Source organism: Eschscholzia californica, unplaced genomic scaffold (assembly GCF_041429995.1).
Source record: "Eschscholzia californica isolate CP2 unplaced genomic scaffold, dmEscCali1.0.p SCAF_3, whole genome shotgun sequence".
Taxonomy (NCBI): Eukaryota; Viridiplantae; Streptophyta; class Magnoliopsida; order Ranunculales; family Papaveraceae; genus Eschscholzia; species Eschscholzia californica.
In genome coordinates, this window is record NW_028238420.1 from 9,669,034 (window position 1) to 9,682,870 (window position 13,837).

Sequence of the window (13,837 nt, forward strand, 5' to 3'; positions counted from 1 at the left end):
TAGAGCGATTTCCACAGCCACGAGTGATGATTCTTCGCCCACCAAGGACTTAGGTACAGTAACTACTCTTCTTTATATATGTGACTAAATTTAGAGTTCAATTTTCATTTTGTTTCTTAGCCGAATTCATCTTTCATTCTATTCTATAATCTACCAAACGTGAACCAGATCCGATTATCAAACCAAAACAAATCGTAAAACAAAGATTTAACCATGTGAATCAAGAACGACATATGGTTCATCGATTCCATTTCTCTTTGTTTCTCGCTTTCTCTAACTAAAAACTAGAATACTTGGGGTTAGGGTTTTCTCTTAGCGCTTTTTGTTACCATATGCTTTCTCTAGAAAATTTGTTTATCGACACTTGATTAATAGTAAAGCAAAATTCTTTTTTTTTTGCATTAATGCAATTTTCAGTTTGCAAAAAAATCCAAACTCTCTCCTGTCACAAAAGAAGAAAATGCAATAAAGGGAAGTACCATTTTTATTTAAACTAAAAATCCAATATATAAGAGATCTATTATATGCCATTTGGCAAATAGGTAAAGCCAAATAACATTTTGCATTCTTCAAAGTTTGATTAGTATTAAGAGAATGTAAGAAAAGACCTTGTAAACAATTGTTATATGAAACTTCAATGGTTTAAAATGTTTTCTGATTTTAGAAGGTTCCAATTTAATTTTGGGCAAATAATGATAAAAGATATGCTTACTTCTTTTCCACGCTTTACCTCTCTAAAAAAAAATTGTTTATCTACAATCTCACAAATGGTTAAGGACAATAGTTTGCATTCTGCAATATCTATTTTCTTTGAAATGAAATCAATATGCATTTTTCATTTTGCATTTTACCATTTGCTTTATGAAGACATTTACATTGATTTCTGCTTTCTTTTTTGAGTTATTTTATAAAAGGGGATGATGAGTTTGGTGCATGACTTTATATTCTTTTGAATTTAACTAGCTACCCTCTTATGATATAATTAATTACATTTTTGGCATTTCCTCTTAACATCCGTTTGGGTTAATCAAAACCTAAAAAGAATTATTAAACAAAAAATCGAACTTCTTCCCGCCCAAACAGAAAGGGGAGAGGAGCGTCATTATCTCCTACCATTATCCCAGTGTTAGAAAGTTATAATCGAAAGGGTTTTGTTGGAGTTTCTTTTCTTAATAATAGGTACTGGTTTTTCCATCTTTTCTTTGTTTTTGCTGCTCTTATAAAATCAAATTTAGGATTCTGAGTTTTAACTTTCAATTCATGAGATGATAGGATCTGTTTGTCTCATTTCTTGTTTTGATTGATTAACTCTAGATGTTTGGATATTATGAATGAATATTTAATCAATATTTTGTGTTGATTTATTATTTTGTGTATTGATTCCTCTTTTGATAACTAGGGTTTGTTTAATCAAAAAAGATTTTGTTTGAATTTTTTTGAATTGGTTAAGGATCTTTTAACTATTAGAAGTTTCGATTGTTTAGGATTTATTTATTTATGGCCAGCGCTTTGGGGAAAGCTAAATAGTTTCCGGGGTGTGAAGACTTGGTCAAAAATTGGTCAATTTTGTTTGACAATTTTATTTAGAGGGAAAGCAAAATAGCTTCTCCACCTCAGCTCTCTCTCTCTCTCTCCACCTCATTTCTCTCCCTCCACCTCATCTTCTCTCTCTCTCCACCTCATCTTCTCTCTCTCTGTTGAAGAACAGACCGGAACTCCGGCGAAGGGAAACCCCTTCGCCGGAGTTTCTAGAGAGAGAGAGAGTGAGTGAAATTTTTTTTTTTTATGGTCGCCGGCCGGAAAATTTTCCGGCCGGCGACCTATCGGAGAAGAGAGAGAGAAGATGAGGTGGAGGGAGGTGAGGGGGAGAGTTTTTTATTTTGAACCATATTCCCCATAAAATATGTTTCCCCGGAAACTTTTCACAATTTTGCATATTCCCTTTAAAATTTTACACCCCGGAAACTATTTAGCTTTCCCCAAAGCGCTGGCCTTATTTATTTAGGGTTTTGATATGTAACCTATTTACTCGGCTTTGTATATATAGTTTCGTACAGGTGTTATGAGGGAAATCTAAATTTAAGAAATTAGTATTTGGGGCATTAAAAATTCGAAAAAAAATAGTGGTTGGGGAACTTCACGTCTGAGACAAATCGAAATTTTTTTACTAGCTGCAACTACCGTTACTTTCTGGATGACAAAGTTAGTCAAAACTAGTTAAATCATGCCCCAAACTCAAAAAAAAAATATTCAAAATCATGCACCAAACTCATCAATCGGTACTTATGTTTGCCCTTTTTACAAAATAATTCTTCTTTTGTAAAGATGTTGATTATTGGGATGAGAAAGATGTTGCCTCGCCTTGGTCACTTCTTTCCTCGTAATTTTAGAATGAGAAAAATAGTATTTTTGTTGTTTTACATCCTTAATGAGTGTGTAAATATTTCTTGTCTTATTCGCCACATAGACAAGACGGTGTACAAGAGAGTACCCTAGGCCGATGAGTACAAGAAAAATTTCCGAAGTACAAGGTAGAAAATCCAAAAAGTATTCACCAAATAAACCCTTAAAGTCGTCGGAAAAAAGTCGAATTTAGGAGATGGTCGGCGACTTCTTTGTCATCTCATCTCCACAGCTCCACTCTCTCCTCTTTTCTTCTCCCTTTCTCCATCCTACTCACTCTAGGTTTCCGTGAATGGAATGGTTCCGTCGCTGGAACCCTTCGTCTGGTTTTTCAAACGAGGGTTTCGGCGAAGGGCCCCCCTTCGCTTGAACATTCAAGAGAGTAAAAAGAGAGGGAGAGAGAGATGACGACCGCAGTTAGTGTTGGAGGTGTCCCCAGAGTTGATAGCGATGGCAAGGGAAGATGGAAGATGATGAAAATGAAAAATATTGATGGCATGTTTGGATGAAAGAAGGCCCGCTTGTTTTTTAGATTGTTAACCCTTATTTCATAGAACGTGTCCCGTCGGTTGACTACATTTAGTCAACACCAAGAAAACGTACAAATAATGAAGACAGAGATTGAACCTTTAATGAAGGACCTAGAGAGGGAGAGAGCAAAATAGTTTGTTCGTCTTCAGTCTCCCCTCTCTCTCTCTCTGTATCTCTCTCTCTCTCTCTAAACTAGTCTTCCAACTTCATTTCCTTTCCAATTTGAACTGATCAATACAAAATCAGAAATCTTCTTTGATCTGAATTTCTAGAAACCCCCCTTTTTTTTCTCTCTCTCTCTCTCTTCTCCCCTAAACCATACCATTCACGGGAACTTAGAGTGAGAAGGATGGAGAAAGGGAGAAGAAAAGAGGAGAGAGTGGAGTTGTGGAGATAAGATGACAAAGAAGTCGCCGACCATCTCCGAAGTCGACTTTTTTCGACGACTTTAAGGGGTTGTTTGGTGAATACTTTTTGGATTTTCTGCTTTGAGGAAAGTGCGGTGAAAAAATTCCAGAACGTAGAGAGAGAGTACACTGGTAATGAAGAGAGAGAAAGGTGAAAATATAATTTTAGCTGAAGAATAAAAAGAGAAGGAAATGGGTTATATATATAAGGGTACAATGGGTATTATCTAAATATATGGCTTCCTAGAGATGAGAAAATGTGCATTGAGATCTGTATTTGGAGTTGATCTTTATTTATTTTAAAAGAATGGATTTTTTGTGAAATATTAATATATAGTGGGTCTGATTTTGTATTTGAACCCATTTTTTGGGTTTTGACTAAAAAGTTCTAAAACAAAAGTACTTTATAATAAAAACTATTTTCACGGTTTAAAACGATACAATAAAAATGTTTCTCATTCTTCACAAACTATAGTTAGGATTTTGGTAAAAATTAATCAGCTTAAGGTGTTTTTATCCATATGTTTAGTTTACAAGAAAGAACATCTATCAAACTTATCTACTGTCAAGAGTCGAATCTGTGTGTTGAACCGAGAAATAATTTTTTGCAACAAGAAAGAAACTAAATTAAAGGATGCTAGGTTTCCGATTTACATTAACCTAGGGCCTCTGGGATCTTTGAAGATGTATGAAGTTTTCTAAGTGAATGCCTGAATGAAAGTCAAAAAGAAAATACCAAAGTACGAGGTAGAAAATCCAAAAAGTATTCACCAAACAAACCCTTAAAGTCGTCGGAAAAAAGTCGACTTTCGAAGATGGTCGGCGACTTCTTTGTCATCTCATCTCCACAGCTCCACTTTCTCCTCTTTTCTTCTCCCTTTCTCTATCCTTCTCACTCTAAGTTCCCGTGAATGGAATGGTTCTGTCGCTGGAACCATTCGTCTGGTTTTTCAGATGAGGGTTTCGGCGAAGGGCCCCCCAGCGCTTGAACAATTAAGAGAGTAAAAAGAGAGGGAGAGAGAGATGATAACCGCAGTTAGTGTTGGAGGTGTCCCCGGAGTTGATAGCGGTGGTAAGGGAAGATGGAAAAAGATGAAAATGAAAAATATTGATGGCGTGTTTGGATGAAAGAATCATGAATATGTGGATTCACGAGTCCGCTAGATTCTTGATTCATGGATTTATGAGTCCAAATGATTTCTTTGGAGTTGTTCGGTAACTTATAAAAATTCGAGTATTTATAATTATTTGACCTTTTTTAAAGATTATTCAGAAGAAATTAAAAGAACCTTTTTTTCGAACATCGATTTTTTAAAAAACCGTTTTTTTTTCTCACCTACCGTTTTCTTCGAAAAACCATATATTTTTCTCGAAAGTTGTTTCTTCATAAATTTTTTATTTAGAAATAGTTTTTTGTCGAAGATTGTTTTTTTCCCCTTCTTTTCAGAAAAAAATTGTTTTGTTATAATATTTTTGTGGAAACCGTTTTTTCCTAGAATTTTATTTCCTAAGATAACAATTATTCCATGAAAAGCCGTTTTTTTTTCGGAAAATTATTTTTCTTCGAAAACTGTATTTTTGAATAAACCTATTTTTCGGGAAAAAATGGTTTTCCGAACAAATAGGTTTTGAAAAGAAAAACGATTTTTCGGAAAAAAACAATTTTCGAGGAAAAAGGTTATCGGGAAAAAAATTATTTTTTAGGAAAGGAATGTAATCAAGGAAAAAATGTTTTAGAGAAAAAAACAGTTTTCGAAGAAGATAAGCGGTTTTAGGGAAAAATCTCGAGAAAAATTGATTTTCCAAGGAAAACGATTTTGGAGGAAAGTGTTCTTCGAGAAAAAATCGATTTTGGAGAGTAAACTTTTTTTCGGGGAATAACGGCTTGGAGAAAAATCTATTTTAGGGAGAAAACGGATTTTTAGGGTTTTTCTCGATTTCGGGGAAAACGGTTTTCGAGAAAAAACAATTTTCGAGGAAAAACGGTTTTCGGGAAAAATCTCGAGAAAAATAGTTTCGGGAGGAATGATTATGGGGGAAAGTGGTTTTGTCGAAAAAATCGCTTTTGGAGAAAAAGCGATTTCGAAAAAATAAACGATTTTTTGAAAAGAAAGGTTTTCGGAAAAAAAAAGAGTATAAAAAATTATTTTGTAGAAAAAATACGTTTTTACATAAATATTTTTTTGATTAATTTTAAGTTTGAAATTTAGGTTTATTAATCTAAAATCCTACCAAGTTTTAGGGGGTAGAATGAGCTTTTGATCCAATACAAATTTTGGAATTAAGAACTTTTAGGATTTTTGGTAACCAAACAGACCAAGGAATCATGATTCCTACCAAATTTCATTTTCGGTAAGAATCCTGAAACCGGAGACACCATAAAAGTGGGTAGTATTTGGAGGAAACAAAAAATTACAAATTCTTTTTATTTCCGCCCAAAAATTTGTACCTCAAAAATTTCTTTACTTCCCAAAACATTGATCTTACCTTATGATTACTAATAAGCTAAGGGCGAGCCAAAATGTCAATAACTCTTGATTGGAGTTGTAATCAGTTTAGTCTTAAACTCTACAGGTTAAGGGTTCTAGGCATGCTAATAATCTCAGGAAAAAAAACTTTTTGTACCTTATCATTACTCATAGGCGACAGGCGAGCCAAAATACTATTAACTTTTGATTGGAGCTTTTGATCCAATACAAATTTTGGAATTAAGAACTTTTAGGATTTTTGGTAACCAAACAGACCAAGGAATCATGATTCCTACCAAATTTCATTTTCGGTAAGAATCCTGAAACCGGAGACACCATAAAAGTGGGTAGTATTTGGAGGAAACAAAAAATTACAAATTCTTTTTATTTCCGCCCAAAAATTTGTACCTCAAAAATTTCTTTACTTCCCAAAACATTGATCTTACCTTATGATTACTAATAAGCTAAGGGCGAGCCAAAATGTCAATAACTCTTGATTGGAGTTGTAATCAGTTTAGTCTTAAATTCTAAAGGTTAAGGGTTCTAGGCATGCTAATAATCTCAGAAAAAAAAACTTTTTGTACCTTATCATTACTCATAGGCGACAGGCGAGCCAAAATACTATTAACTTTTGATTGGAGCAGTAAGAAACTTACGGTACCTTATCATTAGTCATCCAATTTAAAGGTTTAAGGGTTCTAATCTGGCTAACAATTTCCAAAAAAAAAAAACAAGTAGTAGAAAAAAAGTAGTAGTAGGGCGAGCCAAATGAAGGCCCCCTTGTTTTTTAGATTGTTAACCCTTGTTTGATAGAACGCGTCCCGTCGGTTGACTACCTTTAGTCAACACCAGACATACGTACAAATAATGAAGACAGAGATAGAACCTTTAATGAAGGATTACTTGTTTGACAGAGGTAGAACAATTACTTGTCTATGAATATCTTCCAAGACAAAGCCTTGACAAATTTCTCTTCAGTAAGTATAACTAAACTAAACTACTTCATTTTTTGATATTGTGTCATTTTAGGGCATATGAATAGTTTACTAGTTTACTGTAGTAGAAGTTTGATGCATACACGTATCTTCAAAAAGAAACTAGGAGGAAACAGGAATTTTTAGGGTCAACATGATTGGTTTGGTTGCTTATTTTTTCTTGGTTATTTTGTAGCACGTGATTGTATTCAAAATGTATACATAAGCGTAGGGTTCTTTATTGCTAGGTTCTTTGTAATGACCTAATTAGGGTTCTTTATATTGACAATTATTTTTGGTTGAGGCCTTTGGGCATGTTTCTAGGGAATTTTAGGAATCTTTAGGAATAAAGACTTAATCCATCAAGATTTAGGCATATTTATTTTTTTGTCTTAAAATTCATTTGATTGTTCTTTGTTCTTAATCTTTGTCGGAACACTTTCCTTGACCAAAACTGTGTGTGAAAGAGAAAATAAGAGATAGACAGCGAGATAAAGGGAGAGAGACAGTGCGAGAGCGAGAGACAGTGCGAGAGCGAGAGACAGTGAGAGAGAGCAGCAGGAGAGAGAGGAAGAAAGAAGAGATAGGCATGGGGAGATGAAGATTAGAGGACAAAAAGAAACCCAAATTGAAATGCCCTGTAGCGTCAAATTTAATTGACCAAAGTCTTTACTCCTTGGAGACTTTTTAGGATGCCCTGAAGCCTTTGTGGAAAAGACCAAATCTTCTTGTGATGTTTATCGTGGTACTAGACTCCGGTCGGATGTTCTCTTTAGGCGTCGTCTTTATCTTGTATCTTGGTTTATTAACAAACCAATGTAGTCATTGTTAACTCATTTGTGCAACATACGTTAACCGTGATTTTGTTAAAAAACAAAGCATAGATGAAAAGTGCTTAAAGCATCAAGGACTTCAGACCAACCAACTTAACAGTTTCCATTTGTTGAATGTTGTTAGGCTTACTAAGTTGTTAGTTGTTAGTTGCTGAATTCACCCGAAGGAGAACGTTGTCCGCTAGTCTGTACTTCGCTCTACACCTTAGTGGTGCTGCATTCAAGAGTCAAGATTTCCCTTGTTTTCCTAAGCCACCTCCTTCTAGAATGATTTGCAATTAAAACGGCTTTTGTGAGTCAAAGAGGCGTTGATCCCTGTATGAGTGTATGACCTTGTTTGAGACTTCACCACTGTGTTATTAAAGGTATAAATAATGGCCTGTATGATAGTTTATATGGCCTTTTGGGTGTATTAGTGTCTTTAGAACAATTCTATGGCATTTATGAGCATATTTCATCATTATGATGATTTATAGAAAGCCAAATGATTATTGATATTTGATTGTCTATTGTGGTCATATAATCCGTAATCCTGTTGTTTCACAAAAAAAAAAAAAGAAGTTGACTTATATGTAAAGAGGAGGAATAATATATTGTTTCTTCAAAAAATTGATTTCTAGGGCATACAAATTGAGAATCTAGCAGAAATCTTACGCAAAAGTAGTGCTTTGTTAGAAGATGATGACCGTTCTTCTTTGATATCAGAGATGCATTTACATAGTGACGAGGGAAAGCTGTACTTGGAAAAATATAACATAAAGACACAAAACCCCGTGTTTCCGGAAAACAATCTAGCCATTTCTGCTGCTTCGTACATGTGTTGTTAATTGTTATTATCTGGTAGTGTTCATGATTTACTTTCTGTAGTTTGTAACTACTACATATTTTCTTAAATAAGTGGAATAGGTTCATCCAGATTTCTCTTTATGACATTGAATTAGAAAATTAAAATGTGTGATTGATGCATACCGCAAAGCACACTATATTCGCTAAAAGAGTTGCCTATACATCAGTCTTCGAATACTATATCAGTTGTAAGTTGAAGTTTGACTTCAATAGTTTAAGGCTAGCACTTCCCAAGTTAAAATCCTGGTTTGGCACCTGGTTGTTGTGTGTGGGGGTCTGTATTGCAAGTTAGTAAAACCCCACCTGTGGTTATCACAGACATGTGAAGGGGAAAGTAACTTGTGCGAGAAATAAACAATGAAACCGATTTTGTTACCTTTTTATTCAGTCAAATTTCAATGATTTTGTTCTATTTTATTTTTATTTAACGCTGGTGGTGATGCAGATAGTAAGAGAAAAGAAGAACTAGATTGGAAGAAGAGGTACGATGTTATGGTTGGTGTGGCGAGAGGTCTTCTCTATCTTCACGAAGACTGCCACATAACTATCATCCACCGCGATATTAAAGCCAGTAACATCCTTTTAGATGATAGGTGGGTACCTAAGATCGCTGACTTCGGCATGGCTAGACTCTTTCCTGAAGATGTAACCCAGGTCAACACTCGTGTCGCCGGGACCAAGTACGTTTTCCTTTTACTAACTCATTTTAATTTACACCACACTTATGCCGTACTGCCTAAAAATTCTGTGCTCTAGCCTTTGCAATTCCGCCCAAAGTAAATTGGGGTTTAGTTTATAGCTTCCTTCTGAACTAATTGGAGCTTTGGTCTTAGTGTCACAAGTATTTTCTTAGGTTCAAATCCTTGGATTGGTGGATATGAGGACTCTCTAATAGTTTGCCTCTATGCTCAACCAGTTTTGAAAGATTCAAAATGTCTTAGAAAAATGAAATATCTTGTGAGGGTGATCAGTATCTTATATATGAAGGAAACATGTCAGACTCTAATGGCAGGGTTGTCAAAGGAATGTAATTTAAGCTTATAGGTCAAACTGTTCATGTTTAAATAAAAAAATGTACTAATAAGAACAGTTCACGTCATTGAGTTAATGGAGGGGAGACCATAGATAAAAGTGGTTGATCCCTGTTTTTCGATATAGGGATGAAAGTTTATAATATGAACAATGGATGATGGAACAGTGGGTACATGGCACCAGAGTACGTGATGAATGGTAATCTTTCTGCAAAGGCAGATGTTTTCAGCTACGGTGTGGTTGTGCTTGAGCTAATTAGCGGCAAAAAAAACTCTTCTTTCAATCAAGATTCTGAAGCCAGTGGCCTACTTGAAACGGTAAGTAAATAAGACTTCTTGCTTCCATCTTTGATTGGTAATCTTTTAATGAAAATATGGTGTAAGAATAAGTAAATATAAAGTGAGATCTGATAACATAATACCGTGGGTAGTGAACTTTCTTATATTATAATCCTGAGATGACAACTTCAATTCGCTCTATAGAAACGGAAATACTAGAAAATGTTATTTTATGTTTGTCGACATCAAGTCGAAACCAAATAGCAAAAATTTATTGAGACTAAGTGCCTAACACGTTTTATTTTTTTGGGTAACATGGAGCACGTGTGATAGTTGGACTTATCACATGTTTGCCTAGCTTTTGTACTATATTGTTGTGCATCCAACACAAAACCTATACATCATATTCTTCATCATGAGACCTCTCGTTGCCCTTGTCTGTGTGAAACTATTCTCACAATTAGAAAAAAAGGTTGTTAGGTTGTTAATACGTTCGATTTGTATTTCAGCTTCATATTCATCTAATCATCTTCAACTACTAGAACTCGTTTGAACTTTATATGACAAAATTCATTAGTGTTAGTTATGTTTTCAGGTATGGAAACTTTACAAGAAAGGGAGAAGCATGGAGATTGTAGACCCAACATTGGCTCCCGGCGGAGAAGTAATTGAACAAATTAAAATGTGCGTACAGATTGGGTTGTTGTGTTGTCAGTCTGACCCAACAATACGGCCTCTGATGAAACGTGTCGTTCTTATGCTATCGAAAAAGCCTGGTTCCCTTGAAGAGCCCGAAAGGCCCGGTTACCTTGGTTCAAGATTCAGGAGAACTACAAGGTCATCTCGTGCTGGTTCTTCGACTATTTCCCCTCTTAGGCCTAGGGCTTCTTCTTCAAATGCTGGTTCCTCGGGTGGCTCCTCCTCCAATACACTTATATCCACCTTCAATACCAACAGTGCCACCACTTCTACTACTGCCACAAGTACACTTCCACGGAGATATGGAAAAGAGCCTATAAGATAGAAAGGAAACCCGAGTTTTATCGAGTATTCTTTATGTACAGTTATCTTTTGAAAGAAAAGTTATTAGACCATATGATGTTGTAGCTGCCTGTACCACCACATCTGTGACATGTACAAATCAGCTGTTATATCATGTGATTTTTTTTGTCGACATGTTAATATTCGGATTGTTGTCGTAGAAGGGGAGCAGAATTTGTTTGATTCTTTCATTTATAAAATGAGTATATATAGTTTCATTTTTTTTGAGAGATAGTTTCATGTCTTTGGTGGCCTCATGTGAACTTGTCTGCTATTATTTTTAGTAATTATTTTGTAAATCAGAATCATCTGTCTGTCTCTTCTCCATGTTGGTTACGCCGTTACGGCCAACATTGTGTCTAATGGCCAACAACACTTGGCTCAAGTGGTAAGAGGTAACTCTTCCAACTTAGAGGTCAACGGTTCGAGGCACACGCTTACCAATTCAAAAAAAACATTGTGTCTAATGCTCTAAACCAAGAAATGAAAAGTCGACATATTTCGGTCGAAAACGGTGTTTCAGATGAGGGAAACGAAAAGTAGCTTACAGAAATTTCTTGTAGATTTTCGGTCGAAATATTCGATGTTTCGATCTAGATTCCGAAATATTCGAAATTTGGCCATGAAATCAGACCTTCATCCTTTCTTCTCCATCTTTTGGTAGATTTCTTCTCGTTTTCTTGTTGATTTCATTGTTTTTAATCTTCACCATGAAAACCCCATGAAATTACAGCTAGGTTCAAAGATTTCATATGAAACTCTAGAGAGAGAAAGTGGGTGGCCAGAGGAAGAAGAAGATGAAAAAAGAAACTCTATTCTTCAAACCCTAATCTATTAGGGAAGTTTTAAGGGCGCCCCAATAATTGTAAAAGGCACCTCTCTCAAGGCAGGCGCCTTTGACATTTACGAAGGGTGCCTTTACAACTTTCCTTTGTAGTTATTTTGCCTTCAAGTCTTTTATGTTATAGATTTACCATTTGACCCTGACCTAACTATGTGATTGCAATTTACACCTGAAACCTACTGATTTTGTTACATATCCGTTACTTTTTTTTTTTCATTTTTGCCCCTCGTATCAACTATTTTCAACCATAATAGTATATAACTATAACAATGTTCTCTTTAGGCTTCATGATGGATAAAATATATTAGTATATACAATTCTAATATATTTATATCATTTTTGTGGTTTTGTAAAACTTCCACACAGAGCGAAACGTTTCCACTTTTGGGTCGACCGAAATTTCTACCGACACTGAAGTTTCATTCCTTGCTCTAAACAAGCAAAAAAATATAAATTGGATAAAAAATAACTTCCATTAGGGCCCCATTGAGCTCGGGAGCTAATGACGCAATGGAAAACTTTAAAAAAAAAGTTATAAATCTATGTCTAAAATTTAGAAATCGAAAAATACATAGAATAAAAGAACACTGGAATTTTATTATTAAAACTGAAAATCAACTAAACAACTAACAATAGGCTTTCTAAACCTAACCAAATTCGATTTAACAACTTCTAAAAAAAAGTAAGTTACAAAGCCAGAAGAAAACTGAAAACTACATAAAAGAAAACTTACTAAACATGCTAAAAAAGCTACTAAAAGTCTACTTCAACAAAAAAAACTACTAAAAGTTTATTTTGAAGGCCTAAATGATAGATTTTAACCTCGATTGTTCGGTCGTTATTTTGCACCAACATTCAAAACTTGGTCTAATTACAACATTTGTAGCTTCGTTTTGGCAGCTTCAGTAGTTTGCCTTTATTTTTTGCCACATCGATTTCTTTTATGAATTTTTTTGTCAATTCCTCTGCATCAGTCTCCTCTACTTGAAAAGAATTCGAGCTCGAGTTATCTTTCGGACGAAACTGTATATGGATAAAAAATTATAAATATCTACCACATTTAAAGTATTTGGAATTTTCATATCTTCAGGATGACCCACCGCATAAGCATTGTCGTTAATTTGATTCAAAATCTTATATAGACCATACTTCTTAGAGCATCTTGACTAAAAAAAACTCTAAAAATCCAAGGTGTCAAGTTTGAAAAGTGGATCTATAAATGATTTCTTTCCTACAACTATATGTCAACGTAGAGATGCTATATTAGAAAACTTTCTTCCATGCAACACTTGAGAGAAATTCTAATACTTATATTTTGACCATAAAATTAACTGACTTGTTTATATGGCACTTAAAGATCTTCAAGAGGACAATCTAAATTTAGAGTGTCTTCTTAAGGATTTCTAAACTAAATCTTGTCACATCATTTTAGAGATTCATGTTGAGTTTTACATTTGAGATGATTTATAAAGAGAAACTTTAAAAAATCTTATGCAGCACTTAAAGTTTTAGAGTTTAAGTTTTGCATTGGAGATACTTTTAGGCTTACTTATTATAAGTACCCGCGGAAACACGATCTCTCCGTAAGAAAATCATCACTTGATCACCCTCATATATTTTTTTTTTCGGCGATGCTTATTTGCTACTGCCTTGAATTTAGCATTAATTTCCTCAAAGCGAAGTCGTACTTCTTCGTATAGTGTCTGAATTTGTTCTACCATGTTCCCTGCGGCTAGACTAAATTTTGCTCCATTTGGTAATTTTGTCGAGTCCACGACGTGATTATAAGGCTTCACATAAACAACAGATCAATGGGTTCTTCTAGTAGTGTTGGAATATATTGCTAATAATTGAAATGGAAAAATCTGAAAATAATGTTGTACACGAAATTTTCAAAGCTTGATAATATCGATTCTTTTAGACAGTAATTCGACCCCTTCTGGTAAAACTACGAGTAAACAACGGGTATGGAATTATGCCTTCAGGATACGATGAAGCCTTTACAACTATCTCGGTTCAAAGTATGTACGCTTTGACCAAGATCAATGACACTCCGAGAATTGATAATGCAAAATAGAAACCGACACCGAATTCGCCAAATAACTAGTATAGAAAAAACAAGAATGCCTTCCATGTTGGTATATCATAGAAAAATGAGAGCAAGAGAGACGGGGAATTCG

General features: G+C 34.8%; 1 protein-coding gene across 2 annotated transcripts; it reads left to right on the forward strand.

Annotated features, from left to right (window-relative positions):
* The first annotated feature begins 2,970 nt into the window (after window positions 1–2,970).
* Window positions 2,971–11,039, forward strand: LOC147548254 (cysteine-rich receptor-like protein kinase 43). Of its 2 annotated transcripts, XM_086668981.1 has the most exons (5): window positions 2,971–3,473; window positions 6,662–6,786; window positions 8,908–9,142; window positions 9,661–9,811; window positions 10,368–11,039. In XM_086668981.1, the coding sequence occupies exons 3-5, from the start codon at window positions 8,955–8,957 to the stop codon at window positions 10,794–10,796; spliced, it is 768 nt and encodes a 255-aa protein (XP_086525107.1). In that variant the 5' UTR covers window positions 2,971–3,473; window positions 6,662–6,786; window positions 8,908–8,954; the 3' UTR covers window positions 10,797–11,039. The 2 variants fall into 2 exon arrangements, with proteins under 2 accessions (XP_086525107.1, XP_086525106.1); XM_086668980.1 differs by lacking the exons at window positions 2,971–3,473; window positions 6,662–6,786 and adding an exon at window positions 8,492–8,650.
* Window positions 11,040–13,837: the final 2,798 nt, after the last annotated feature.

Coding starts and splice junctions, on each gene's coding strand:
- LOC147548254 (XM_086668980.1), top strand. CDS start 8,578: ATGCATACCGCAAAGCACACTATATTCGCTAAAAGAGTTGCCTATACA. Junction 9,143..9,660: donor ACTCGTGTCGCCGGGACCAA/GTACGTTTTCCT, acceptor ATGATGGAACAG/TGGGTACATGGCACCAGAGT. Junction 9,812..10,367: donor CCAGTGGCCTACTTGAAACG/GTAAGTAAATAA, acceptor TTATGTTTTCAG/GTATGGAAACTTTACAAGAA.